General features: G+C 45.1%; 1 protein-coding gene across 12 annotated transcripts in view; it reads right to left on the bottom strand.

Annotated features, from left to right (window-relative positions):
* TPM3 (tropomyosin 3) overlaps nucleotides 1–9276 on the bottom strand; it is a 28009-nt gene extending 18733 nt beyond the window's left edge. For 4 of the 12 annotated variants that reach the window (XR_013765982.1, XR_013765984.1, XM_079152612.1 and 1 more), the window contains exons 1-2: nucleotides 9012–9251; nucleotides 8299–8424 (exon numbers count right to left, since the gene is read on the bottom strand). Coding sequence is in view for 9 of the 12 variants with exons in the window: in XM_079152612.1 (XP_079008738.1) it covers nucleotides 8299–8424; nucleotides 9012–9128 (243 nt within the window). In the remaining 3 variants the exon portion in view is untranslated. Of the gene's footprint in view, nucleotides 1–8298; nucleotides 8425–9011 lie in introns of all 12 variants that reach the window. The other 8 variants (XM_079152615.1, XM_079152614.1, XR_013765983.1 and 5 more) reach the window with 7 other exon arrangements.
* Nucleotides 9277–14144: the final 4868 nt, after the last annotated feature.

Raw genomic sequence — 14144 nt, forward strand, 5'->3', positions numbered from 1 at the left:
GATTAAAGTAAGAATCAAAACAGATGTTCAAAGCCCACTCATTCTTCTCGACAATATTCCTAAACTTTCAGGCTAGAACAAAAGAAGCGAGGGGGGGAAAAAAAAGCAACAAGGGGAAGCTAGGAGAGAGGTACTTTAAAAAGATAAGGTGAGGGCTAGGACTATAGCTCAGTGTTGTGTTGTGTTCATTCCCCTGGTCTTAGCCATTTGGGAGGCTGAGGCAGGATCACTTGAGCTAATGAGTTCAGAGTTCAAGGCCAATCCAAAAGACCCCTAAGGTGGGGAGGAAGGTGAAGAGGAAAAGGTTACGGTGTTACAAATATGTTACATATATTTTTTCCCACCACCACCACAAAACACATAAGAAAAAGGCCTGGGGCTGGGAGATAGCTCAGTTGATAGAGTGCTCGCCTCACAAAAGCACAAGGCACTGGGTTCGATCCCCAGCACCGCAAAAAAAAAAAAAAAAGAAAAAGAAAAAGAAAAAGGCCTGCATTTATATTGTCACCTGTTTAAGTTTAGCCAGAGGGACAAAGGGAAACTCAAAACTAAAAGTGGATTTGAGAAGGTGCTACATTGAAAAAGGTCAATCTCTATCTTGAGCGCACAAACAACTGCTCAGAACAACTCCAGTGTCTCAGTTTTGATCTCATCCAGCTTCACAAGGGCAGCTGCGTGTTCATACAAAGTAACCAAAAAAATAATTGACAGTCCCACCAAAAGCCTGAGATACCATCAGGGAGTGCTGAGCTTCCAGCTCTAGAAGAGGGAGGAGCCAGCAAAACCTACATTCCAGAATGCCCTAAGAAGAATAACAGGGCTGGGGGATGAAGCTCAGTGGTAAAGAGCTTGCCTAGCATACAGGAGGCCTTGGGTTCAACTCCAGCATGGGAAGAAAAAAGAAATAGAATAACAGGTAGTTCAAGCATCTCCTTCCCTTCCACCAGCCTTTACCTCAGTAAGGTTTTAAAGTTCACCAGAGCAGAGAGTCAAAAGATTATGCTCCCTCAAGTTAAGGAAGAGAAGATACTGGTTTCAATATTTAACTACCACCTCACTTCCCCATTTTGAAAACTTCCTCACTAGACCTCAGCTCACTATGCAAATTTGGTAGGCTGAGCGAAGGAGTAAGTAGCTTAAGAAACTTATGAAACTGCTCATCACCCCAGAATCACCAAAGAAGGGGAAAAAGGAGCCAAGCTTTCCTGCAAGGAAATTACCAAATCTTGGGACACACACATCATTATCTACCCAAAACTACTCTTAGGGTGCCCATATTTAAATGGTGAGCCTAAGATACTGCAGCTCATTGCATGACCAGTTCCTTGTGCCATACTGTTTTCCCCTTTAAAGCTATCTGGTCTCCAGAATAAAGGAGACGAGAAAGGGTTACTAGTTCGAGGTGTCACCCAGCCAGTCCATCTCACTTAAACTGAAAATTAGAAGGTACTGGGGTACTGAACAAAAGAAAAATCCATCTAGAAAAAAGGTAACTGATGAAGACAAGCTGCAGCATCTCATACTATTATAAAAACAGTCTAACAATCTTTTAAGTATCAACCTGGAAGAGAGCTATAACTTCCCTTTCCCACCCTTTTCCAAATTTCACCTCTACACACACACACACATTTTCAGTCACTCCCACTGGGCCATGGGGAAAAAAAAAAAAGCCTATCAAGAGGAAGAACAAAAGAACATCAAGAAACCGAGTTCTTTCATCTGGTCTTCGCATTTTAGCAACAGTTACTTTAGTCTCATCCTCTGAAATCAAAGCCTCAAGAGATCGGCTCCACCCCCTAGACAGCACCCTAGATCCTGAAAAATCTTATGGCTCACTAAAACTAATCAACCACTTCTAAAAGGAAAGTGGTTTCAAGAAATCTCAAGAATCACCATTCATTCCATCAGCACTTTATGTTCCAACTTTCAGTTGAACAAATATAAAAAAAAAAAAAAAAAAGACACTGTAGTGAACAATTAGGAAAGTAGCAATTATTCTGTTCGCATCCACCACATTGCCCAGCTATTCAGAACCACCTTGAGATTTGCACGGGCATCTGATTCTCTGCCATACACTCTTATCAGTTCTGCTAGGAAGAAATGTTCTTAACTAGTTCAGATTGCACTGATCAGACTTCAGCAATGAAGGTCTGAATCTAGCCTAGCAAAAGTTCCTGCCTATGAGGTCATTATGCGTAGGGCAGGGAAGTTGGCTGGATCCTGCATTTGCACACTGATGTAGGCAGAGAAATACCATCTCTTTCCCTCCCGCTTCAAATCGAATTAGTGTAGGTGCAATAGTTACAGGAGCTCCGGGTAAGAGGAAAGGGCCCCAGGCCAGAGGATGGGAGGCGGTGCTGTGGCCTCAAGCTCCTCCAGCGAGGGAGGGCACCGTGCTTCCTCTCAGCCGACTGCTGCCTCACTTCCTGAGTAGGAGGGGGAGGCGGAAAAGCTGCCAGCAAGCCAAGCCGAGGGTTTTCCGGCGGTTCCCACCCTACAGCCCTCACCCTTTCACAGGAGGTTAGGCCCTGCCCCTCCCAGACCAGAGGAGCACCCACTCACTCTTACCCCTTGGGCCGGAAACCTCAAACGAGAGTAAAGTCCCCCCGCCCCATCCTTCACAGGGAAGTGGGGGAAGGAGAGGCCGCTGAGCCCCTCCCCCGACCGCGCCCGACTGCGAGGGACAGAATGAATGAGCTGCAAGGGGAAAAACCACCCCAGACCCGGCGAGGCTCAGTTCCTTCAAAGGTCAAGCCTTCTCCCAGGAGCGCTCTATCCCCGCTTGCCCGCTTGCTGTCCTACTGGAGCTGCAACTTCATCTGGGCCTTCTGGTTCCCAAGGGACTGCGCACCAAAGTAAAAGGCACCCTATTCGGCGTCCGCCCGCTCCAGTGCTTGTACCTCCCTCATGCGCCTCGTCTCTCTGTACCTGTTCCCGGGCCCGCCTTTCTCCCTCAATTCCCGTTGGAGGCGCTCAGCCCTCTCCTCAGCATCATCAGCTTGCTGCTGCAGAACCTGTATCTTGCGCTTCACCGCCTCGACGGTGGTGATTCCGGCCATGGTGCCCACCCAGCCGCTCCTCGATATCCGCCTTCTGCCTCCTCCGCTCGGCGTTGCAGCCGCTTCTCACCCCTACTTCCGCTGCTACGCCTGAAATACCGGAACTCCCACCCGCCCGGATGTGACGCCACCGCTGTGGCGCCCTCCCACTGCCAGGCAGGCGGGAAGGCAGTCCACTGGAAGGAGAGCGGGACAGGAGCGAGGGGCGGGGCCTCACAGTCGCCCTAGGCGACCATTCCCCGCTGGCCTTTCCCTGGATTAGTAAAGAGGGGCGGGGTTGGGAAGAGGGAGGGCTACCATGGTAATGGGTCGCTCGTGGTCTGGCCTCTCTGGTTAAGCAGGCTGCCCACAATGGTTGGCCCATTTAAGTATCTTGTTGCCCTCATACTCCGGAAGTTGACCTCGCTCTTCCCCAATGTCTGTTCGCCACCACTTACTCATAAGGGCACCCTGAATCCTCTCCACAGTAGAAACATCCTACAGTCTGCTTCCACCCATCCCATGACAGGTGTCTAAGAAAAGCCTAAAAGACTTTCTGGGTCTCATCTTTCAAAGAGTTCCACTACAGCTTCCTTTCAAACTTTGCCCAGGTAGGTTCTCTCCATTTCCTGGAAATCAATGAAGGAAACTATTGGGGTGGAAGAGACAGACAAGTTGATCAAGTCTTATTGTATTTAGCAATTGTTAACTAATTGTTCTATATTACAATACAAACCCATCCACCCCCCCCCCCCCCCCCCCCCCCCCCCCACCCCCCCCCCCCCCCCCCCCCCCCCCCCCCCCCCCCCCCCCCCCCCCCCCCCCCCCCCCCCCCCCCCCGTTTTGAGACTCAGCATGCACCATTAAGCTAAGCTTGACGTTTCAGGCCTGTAAAATCCCAGCAACTCAGGACACTGAGGCAGGAGGATCCCAAGCTCCAGGCCCACCTGGGAAACTTAATGAGATCCTGTCTTAAAATAAAAAATAAAAAGGGTTGGGGACATAGCCTAATGGTAAAGCACCCCCTTTACTCATCTCCCCTCCCTAGCAAAATATATATACCATTAATTGACTTACCAGCCCCTTCAAATTTGGAATGAGTCAGGACTTGATAATTTAATCATCACTTACAATCCCCTCTGTAGATATGCCCCCATTCTATCAGGAAGGAATTCTTATTGCAGATTCCTGTTACTAGATCCTTTGTACAATAGTGAGATAGAAGTGCCTGGAAAACTACTGTGGAATTGAACCTCTGTTCTGTTATGATTTTCACCAATTTCACTGCTACTACTGCATTAGGTACCCCAAGGAACTAGAAACTGTCCCTACAGGCATTGCTATGCAGGATTTCTGGAAATACAATATAAACAAACTTGAGCCCGGTACGATGGCAAACCACTGTAAATCCAGCAACTCGGGAGGCTAAGGCAGGAGAATCACAAGCTTAAGGTCAGCCTGGGCGACTTGTAGAAATTGCTCTCAAAATAAAGAAGTTAAAAAGGGCTGGGGATAGACTTCAGTGGTAAAGTATCTCTAGGTTAAATCTCCAATACCAAAAGAAAAAAGGAAGAAAAAAGAGAAAGACTTGAGGTATTTTTCTCCCCTTGCTGGTACTGGGGATCAAAACCAGGGTCTTGCACACATTAGATAAATGCTTTATCACTGAGTTACATCCCCAGACCAGCAAGACTTGAGAATTTTGTTTTTCCCTCTATTTCTTTGTATTCCTTCCACCTTCTCAGTAATAATAATAAATTTCTCCTGTCGTGCATCTCTTTTCCCCTAGAGAATTAAGATACAGAACATGACTCAGAATCAAGAATCCTATCCCTTAAAAGGGTTGGCAAGACAATTGTTGCTGTAATATCTGGGTCTGGTTTTAAGGATGCTCTCTCCAGAGAATCTGTTTTCCTCCCTCTCTTTGGAAATTCTAAGTAATGACACTATTCAGAAGAAAAAAAACTTGGTAGGGTAACCTGTGTACTTTTATTTCCTCCACAGTAATTGCAAAGGAAGAGCAGCATTCTGATTCTCAGTAAACTCTGCCCTTGATGGCCTAATAATTTTTCCAGCTTACTTTAAAGAAGGGGCTGTGAAAGAAGTGATATTTTTGTCATCTGAGCACTGATCGGCAGGGGGCACTATTGCATCTCCCCAGGCCCCAGTGAAGAAGCTGAGTCCCTCATCCTAGATAGACCAAAAGGGTGTTGAGAGCACCACTGCATTCCTGAGGCTGGTGGATTTGAACAGATAATCTCCTCTTGATCCAGGGAAACAGATGGCTGACTCCTGATAGAAGCATGATGGTTAGGCAGCAAGAGGCCCAGTGCTATTGTTTTCCTGGCAACAAACAATACAATATGTCAACAGGTTTATATGTCCATCTCTGTTCCTTCTCCCCCCATCTCTCCCAATGCCTATTCCTAAAAAAAGGGTGTTATGACTCTTATGTCCTAACATTGTACTCCTCTTACTCCTGGTTCTCCTAAACAGCTTCTGATTTCATCTCAGAGTAAAAGGACTTTAGACATGGTTGCACAACAATGTAAACGTATATGTAGTGCCACTGTAAAAGATGGTTAAAATATCAAATTTTATGTACATATATGTTGCCACATTTTTAAAAATAATTATATTAGCTGGTCTTGGGGAAGAAAAAAACAAAGTTTGTATTGACCTTTGCTGCATCCTTGCCTTTTCTTTGTTTAAGCAATACTAACATATCCTATACTTTCAGAGGGGCTTCTCAGATAACCAGTTCTGCCTATGTAAGCAAGCAGCTATTAACTCCCTCATCCCTCCCTTCCCTTTATACGTACAACAAGGTAATATGTTCTGTTTACTTGTTTATTAATCAAAAGGATAGAAGCTAAACTGTTAACTTCCTTTGCATTGGACAAAGCACTCTTCCCACAAAGATGCATATATTATACTACAGATGATGCTGACCCTTGCTCTCTTTTTTAAACTTTGCTGCTCCTTATTCAGCACTTTTCCCAATTCCTATAAACAATACCTTGCTTTCCTTTTTTTGGCAATTTTTTTGGGGGGTACAGGGATTGAACCCAGGGGTGCTCAACCACTGAGCCACAATCCCTAGCCCTTTTTTATTTTGAGACACTAAGTCGCTTAGGACCTCGCTAAGTTTTTGAGGGTAGCTTTGAACTTGAGATCCAGGGATTACAGGGTACAACACCACACCCAGCTGTATAAAACATTTTTTTAAGACAAACTGGGTACACAAATGCACCTGTAATCCCAGCTACTCAGAAAGCTAAGGCAGGAGGATCTCAAGTTCAAGGCCAGCCTTGGCCACTTAGGAAGACCCTATCTCAAAAAGAAATTTTTGGGGGCTGGGGATATAGCTCAGTTGGTAAAGTGCTTGCCTTACAAGTATAGAGCCCTGGGTTCGATCCCCAGCACCAAAAAAAAAATCATTTTAAAAGGACTGGGAATGTAACTCAGTGGTAAATCACCCCTGGGTTCAATCTCAAGTACCAAAATAAATAAATAAAATAAATAAAAATTTATCAGACAGAATTCATCCCCAGGAAATTCCTTTATCTTCCCAGTGATATTGATTTACTATCTAGAGCCTCTGTCACTTTCCTTCTTCCAAGATCTGATATTAGACTCCTTTTTCTTGCTTCTGGAACACACCTGGAGCCTACAAATTATTTAGCCTAAGGACGTCCCCAGGGAGTTGTTTCCAAGCATGTCACAAAACTATGCTAATCTGACATTGTGCTAGTTTGTGAAAACCTCTATCCTCCTGCCCATATATTAGAACCAGAGAGATCCCTCCATCAATACCTGGAACCTAGGCTAGGCAACTCCAATAAGCTATCTATCACTCACCCTGGGGATAGCCTGTGGAGTTTTGTTTGCTTGCTTATTTGTTGGTAGTTTTCCAAGAAGGGAGAATTCGTAGTTTGCACAGAGCTGGACATGGTGCACACACCTGTAATCCCAGTCACAGCAACTTAGTGAGACCAAAATATATAAGAAGGGCTGGGAATGTAGCTCAGTGGTAGAGTGCCCCTGTACCACTGGTTCAATCCCCAGTACTGCAGGTGGCAGGGAAAAGATTCCTTATGGGCTGGATGTGTAGTCCAGTGGAAGACTTTGGGTTCAATTCCCAGTACCCTCTTCCAAAAAATATTTCTATGGTACTTTTCTTCCAAAAAACTTCCTATCTGATATCTTATCTTTGCAGCAAACTTCAAAGTTGAAAATTACATAGGTGATTACAGGATAATATGGAGTGGAAAAAGGTAATTTCCTTTTCAAATGGGAAAAATCAGCCCTACAGAAACAATGATTTACTCAAGGTCATAGAGTAAGGTCTGGTGGTGATAATTCTACCTTCTAAGATTCCTACTTAGTTTCTATTATAGTCTATTCTAGGGTCCTCTCTGTTGCCCTGTGAGCAGTACTTCCTATGGCATCTCTGTGTCATAAGGGCAGGTGCCCACCCTAGCCAAGATAAATAGCCATGTAGGGCCAGGGTCAATGTGACCTCCATTTCCCATTGTGAAATACAAGCTGGCTTTGTTGGACAGTTGAGAGATGAGAGTTTCTCTATTAATACACACATGTACTGTACCCTTGTACAAAGCTAAGAATGGCATGAGGTAGGAGGTGGGATATATGACAGGAGTCTGGACTGGAAGTTCACTCTTTGTCCAAGTCCTGGAAAAGATAATTAAATTCCCTGACTGGGGGTAGGTAAGATAAAAATGAGACTTCTACATGAATGTCTGTCTCCTCTCCTTCCTTCCTCCCTTCCTTCTTTCTTTTCTTTTCTTTCTTTCCTTGTACCAGGGATTGAACCCTGGGCACTTAACCACTGAGCCATATCCTCAGCCCTTTTTGTGTTTTATTTCAAGACACGGTCTTGTTACGTTGCCTAGACTGGTCTTGAACTTGCAGTCTTCCTGCTTTAGCCTCCAAAGTCGCTGGGGTTACAGGCATGCACCACTGCACTAGACCTGTTTTTCTTTTTTCTTTTTTTCTTTCAACCCAGGGTCTCATGTGTGCTGGGCAAGTATTCTATGCTACATCCCCAGCTCCAACATGTCTTTGAGAAAGAAAATATATGCCATTTTAAGGATATACCAACATGTGGTTATATGGAAAAATGTATGTCTGTTCCATGATCCCACAAGTATGTGTGTATCAGAATGTGTTTGGAATATATTAATGTGAAGATGTATATGTGTAGATTAAACACATCCTCCATCTCTCTAATACTCACATCAGCTGCCTTCTTCTCTGCTAGCTCCAGCTTCTCCTGGGCATCCTTTAAAGCTTCAGAATACTTATCCAGTTCATCCTCTGTCCCTTTCAGCTTCTTCTGCATAGCTGCTAGTTCATCCTCCAGCTATAGGAGTCCAGAGAATCACACACAAAGACATACATACACAACCATGCAGACTTGGACTCTGATAGACCCCTGAGTCCAGCCTTCATGTTACCCTCCCCAGAGAGACACATTTTCTCTCCAACTACTTTCATCCCACTGCTCCAGGAGTTAAGCTGTGGCTTGATCTGGGACCCTATAATCTCTGGACCTGAGATCAACAAACCATTCTGGGTTTTCATCCAAGACCCTTGGATGGTAAATATCCAAGAGTATAGAAAGATGCCTATGATGCTGTTTAAGAGAAAAGAAATGGTTCATGTTAAACTCTTACCTTTTCCTCTAGAAGTCAGAGGTTCTCCTAAAACATGGTCCATACTACTTAAATCCCACAGATGCACTGTGACATGGAAGAGGCCACTGTCTTTCCCAAAGTTACATAGACAGTCGAGGACCCTACATGTCCTCTACTGTCCATTGAGGCTGGGGAGTCCCTCCCACACAAAGAAGGAGCTGGTATCAGTGGTCATTGCCTTTTACATGAAAACCCCCTTCCATCTCACCATCCTGTTCACCAGCAGGTGAGATAGACCAATGCCAGTGCCTACCTGTTTACTTCTTTCTTCTGCCTGCTTCTGCTCAGCTTCAGCTTGCTCTGCCCGATCCAGAGCATTCTCCTTGTCCAACTTCAGCATCTGCATTTTTTTCTTGATGGCCTCCATCATGAGCAGTAGCTGTTGGTGGGATCACCTGTGAACAATGGAGAATAAGAGACTAGGACAAGAAAGGAGGGGCTGCTGTCTGAGCGACTAGGAGTTCCCCAGACTTGAGCCTTTATCTGTGCTTAGGGCTCCACCTCTTATTCCCAATATGGTCTTTCCAACTCCCTCCACCCCCTCAGTATTCTCCTGGGGGAACACAGGGTGAGACACATTGATGGACTGACATCACCAGCAAAAAAAAAAAAAAAAAAAAAAAAAAAAAGGCAAGGGGAACAGCTGAGACTGATTTTAGACAATGGAAAGTGGGGGAGGGGAAAGGCTCTCCATGATCCTGAAACTTTCCACTCATTCTAGGTGATTTAAAATTGCAGGTTCAGGGGAAGGGAGAACATGGAAATACAGAAGAATACTTTGGCAATTCTAGAATGGCAGTTTTCATCCTGAGGGGCCTAATTGTCCTTCAGTTCCCTCCATGCTCTCCCCTAGACTATGTTGGGTTCTGATCCAACTCTGCTGGTTCAATTTCATCTTTTGATTCCTGGTATTCAGGGAACTTGGGCAACTGTGAAGAGGGGAGGTCACTCATGATCCTTGACAATTCCCCCAGATCTCCAGATCAAATTGCTGTGCTATTTTGGGAGTCTCTAATTGGCAGGGAGACATTGTTCCTCTCCCTTAGAGGCACAGGAATAGAGTAAGAGAGTAGGATTGAGATCTGGAAGGCCATCCCAGAGCTTCAAGTGGGATGGGGAGAGAAATAGGTAGGATCAGAGTAAACCAGACAAGGTAATGCATCTGTTTTCCCATAGTGATCTTAAATAGAACTTTTTGCCCATACATACCAAGGTCTCTGTTGCTCTTTACTCTTCACTTTTCCTCTTCAACACCCCGCAACCCACTACCTACCACACCATCATAATCATCATTACCAGCTCCCTGGTTTACTTCCAGGTCAGGTTCATTTTTCCATTTGGAGCCTTGTTATTGACAGGTGGCAATTGATCCCCATATACTGGCACCATACACCAAGAATATGCCAGGGGAGAGGTGGGCACTGTTCAAGGTGACCAGAGCTATCAGAGAAGAATAAATGGATTGAATTAGTCATAATGTCAAAGATAGTATTAATGCTAAGCCGCTGCAATGTGGGAACTGAGACACCAATCTGGACAGAGGGCAGAGCAGAGCTAGAGTTCACTCATGGAAGCTTCCAGTCTTAGAGTAATAGTAGTAGTAGACAATTACTGGTAGACAGGGAGATAGACCATCAGCTGACCTGAAAGAAAGCAGAGAATCCAAAGACTTCTACTGTGGAGATAAGCCAGGGCAAAGAGTTAGGGAACAAGCGTCCCAGGAAGAGAAAGCAGAGGATGATGGGGAGGGGATGAAAGGAGAAAAATACAAGGACAAGAGAAGATAAGAAAGATGTATCTCCACTAGTGAAAGGAGGCAAGATATAGAGATATTTGATCTCCAAATTCCAGCTCTCTTCCACTCCAACACCAGTCCTTCAGGTTAAGATTGAAATCCACCTGGGTTGCATCTACTGGTCTTTGGGAGTGGGGAGTAGTCCTGGAGAGGAGAGAGGTTCAGTAAAAGAGACAGGAGTCCCAGAGCCCTAGACGTTGAGATAGAAAAGAGAGTGATGCTGAATTGCCTGCTGCTATAAGAATATGTTTGACATTTAGTTGGTTTCTAATTAAACAACCCAATATCAAACATATCACACAGAAGCAGGTAGGAAGGCATGGTGGGCACTCCTGAAATCCCATCTACTTGGGAGGCTGAGGCAGGAGGATCACAAGTTCAAGGCCAACCTCAGCAACTTAGTGAGACCCTGTCTCAAAAATAAAAAGAGGGCTGGGGATGTGTCTTGGTGGTAGAGCACTTCCGTAGTATGCACAAGGCCCAAGGTTCAATCTCTAGTACCACACAATAATAAATAAATAAATAAAAAGGACTGGGGATATAGCTCAGTGGGAAAGTGCTCCTGAGTTCAATCCCTAGTACCAAAAAACAAAGAAGAAACCCCAACAACAAAACAAACCAAAAAACCCAGAAGCAGGTAGGAGAGCTTTGGTGATCATCTGCCTTCCTTCTCACTTCAAAGAAAGGTCAGGGCAGAGACAACTGGGCCCAATAACATCTAGATGGAACGCCATCTTCTCAAAGGGCACTGACACCTGCTTTTTACCTCCCAAGACAGCTGACTCTTGCTCATCTGCCCTTCGTGCCCTCCCTGCCACAGCCCTTCTCCCACCCTGCCTGGCCTTTGCTGGATCACGTTAACCTAAAGCAGGAAGAATACCTGGCAGGACTCCACATCCGGGCACTTATCATTCCACAAAGCTCCCACACGAAACTTTTCTCTCCTTTATGTCACAATCCCAGCGTCTAGAGGATCAGCAGTGTCAGCTCCTTCTCATCAGCTTTGCCACCTGCTGTCTTGGATGCCATTCCAACTGCCTGGAAGCTTTCTGGGGGTGGAGTGGGAGCGCTTGTATGTCCTGCTTTACCTTTTCAACAGAACTCCTAACCTTTCCAGATCTCACCCACAAAGTTGCTGAGGTCCTTGCTCAGTAGTCATCATCTTGGTACCTCCTGCTCTTAAGTGGTACAGATGAGAAAATGCTACAGTAATGAGAAAATTCCAAAATGCTGGGCTTCTTCTTTCCACTATCTTGTTCCTTCTCACTTTTTCCCCATGACCTCCAGGCATACTCCTTAAAGTCACCCTTGGATGTCCAGAACAGAAGAGTAAGCTGTCTCACCAGCAAGTGCCAATGGAACTCCAGAGGAGATGACTTATGGTCTCTCCTGCCTGGCAGAATTGAAAATAAGGTTTTAAATCAAGGATGAGAGAGGGAATCCCAGTGGCCTCCTCTTCTGGGACTTTTACTTCTGAGTTGGCTTCTCCAAGGGTCTTCCCTCACAGGGTCCATCATTGTTCCCTTCTTTTTGATTTGAAGAGAATCAGGTCTGTTGTATGTCATGTGGTAGGCAGACGCTTTCTCCACTGTGACCAAAAGGAGCCTGAGTTATAGCTACACTGGGGGGTGGGGAGGTTGGGGGGAAGTGGAGGTGGGTGGGAGAAAGACACTCTGCTTTAGCCCCCAGGCCTGTTCCATGTGTCCTTGTTCCCATTCCCATTAGTCCTCACACTCCCCCAGTCATACACCAATTCCATAATGACCTTGATCTTGATCAATAGCTTGTCCCAAGCCCCAGTCAATTCCTGTTGTGTGGCTCTTGCCTTCCAGGGAAAGAGTAACAAATGAGCATACAGGCCCTAGTGTAGGCACTTATGGTGTTGTCCTACATCTTTGTTCATTTGTGACTCCCAAAGGGTAAGTGTAATTTTTATTTTCTTGCCCATCCTCCTTATCTTTAACCCCCTAAGTTCTAGACCCCTTCTCTGAGAAACTTGTTCTTACTGGAAAACCAGAGGCTGGAAAACAAACTAGCAAGGATTGGGAGAACTTTAGTGTTTGGGGCACTTGGGGAAGTAGGAGCAGACTGGGGAATATTGATTTGGGGAGGAGTAGTTCTCTTGGAAGGAACTTTGGATTCATAACTAGGCAAAAACATCACATGGCCTCTGATAAAAGTCCTTTCATTCTCCTAGAAGTGCTTCCTATACACTCACTTCAAACAGGATGGAGTCCTTCTAAGCCAAAGGATCTGGGTAAGGCATCAACTATACAGGGAAGAGAAGCTGGATGAGTACAATGGTGTGTGTGAGAGCAGACAGGATACGCAGAGAGGATCACGGAAGATGGGTTCTGTAGCAGGTCAATCTGCCAATACTGGAGCCAGCCTGGCACTGACAAGCCCTGCGGTAAGAGGCCAAGGTCAGGGATCAAGGCAGAGGGGATGGGACATTCTGTGGGTCCAAATGAACAGAGAAAGAAGCATAGAAAAATAGAAAAGGTTGGTGAGGAAGTTCAGTTGAAAATAGGGGAAATCTAGGTAATAGAGTAGAAATAAAAAGGGGAAAAACTGGGCTGGGGAGATAGCTCAGTCGGTAGAGTGCTTGCCTTGCAAGCACAAGGCCCTGAGTTCAATCCCCAGCACCGCAAAAAAAAAAAAAAAAAAAAAAGGGGAAAAACTATCATAGAGGCAGGAAAACATCGTTATGGGTTACCATTTATTGGACATTATGTGTGAATTTCTGCTAAGTACTTTATTTAATCCCCACAGCAACCCAATGAGGTAGACATTATCTCCATTTACATATAAGGATTTGTAACTCAGAAAATCGAAATAACTTGCATTAGGTCTCACAGCCAGTAAGTGACAGAACAAGGATTGGAACACAGATCCAGTATTACAGCCTGTTTCTTAGTTACAAGCTGCATAACTTTGCGAATAAGAAACCAAAGGTGGCCTGGAAACCGGATTTGGTGGCATACCTGTAATCCCAGCAACTTGGGAGGCTGAGGCAAGAGAATTGATGCCAGCCTCAGTAACTTAGCAAGGCACTAAGTAACTTAGCAAGACCCTGTCTTAAAATAAAAATAGGCAATACAAAGATCTGGGGATGATGTGGCTCAGAACCAAAAAAAAAAAAAAAAAAAAAAAAATGGTGACCTGGGAGATGTGACAGATAGTAGGGAAGATGAAAGAAGTAAATGCGAGATGGACCAGACCTTTAGGAAATAGAGGGCAGGAAAATAGAACAGGAGACAGCTTCAGATTTGTGGTCAACTGCAGGTTCCATGTGTATGGTTTTGACTCCTATTACATATTCCTTGTATCTGTCATTACTGTTCACACCCCTCGCCCTACCTCATTGTGTGTGAGCTTCATGTTTTATTTGGTAGAAGAACTCATGAGTAGTTACTAACTAAAGATGAAGGTTTAGGAAGCAGAGGTTATAGCGGCTGGGAGATGGAAGAATTATTAAGGCAGAGAGGAATGAGTATGAGATGGAAAATGACACATGAACTGAATAAAGGGGCTAACTGGAGGCCAACAAACAGGGTACAGGAAATAGGGAAATCTGAGGGGAAAATGAGA

Source organism: Sciurus vulgaris (genome assembly GCF_902686455.1).
Source record: "Sciurus vulgaris genome assembly, chromosome: 1".
NCBI classification, from domain to species: domain Eukaryota; kingdom Metazoa; phylum Chordata; class Mammalia; order Rodentia; family Sciuridae; genus Sciurus; species Sciurus vulgaris.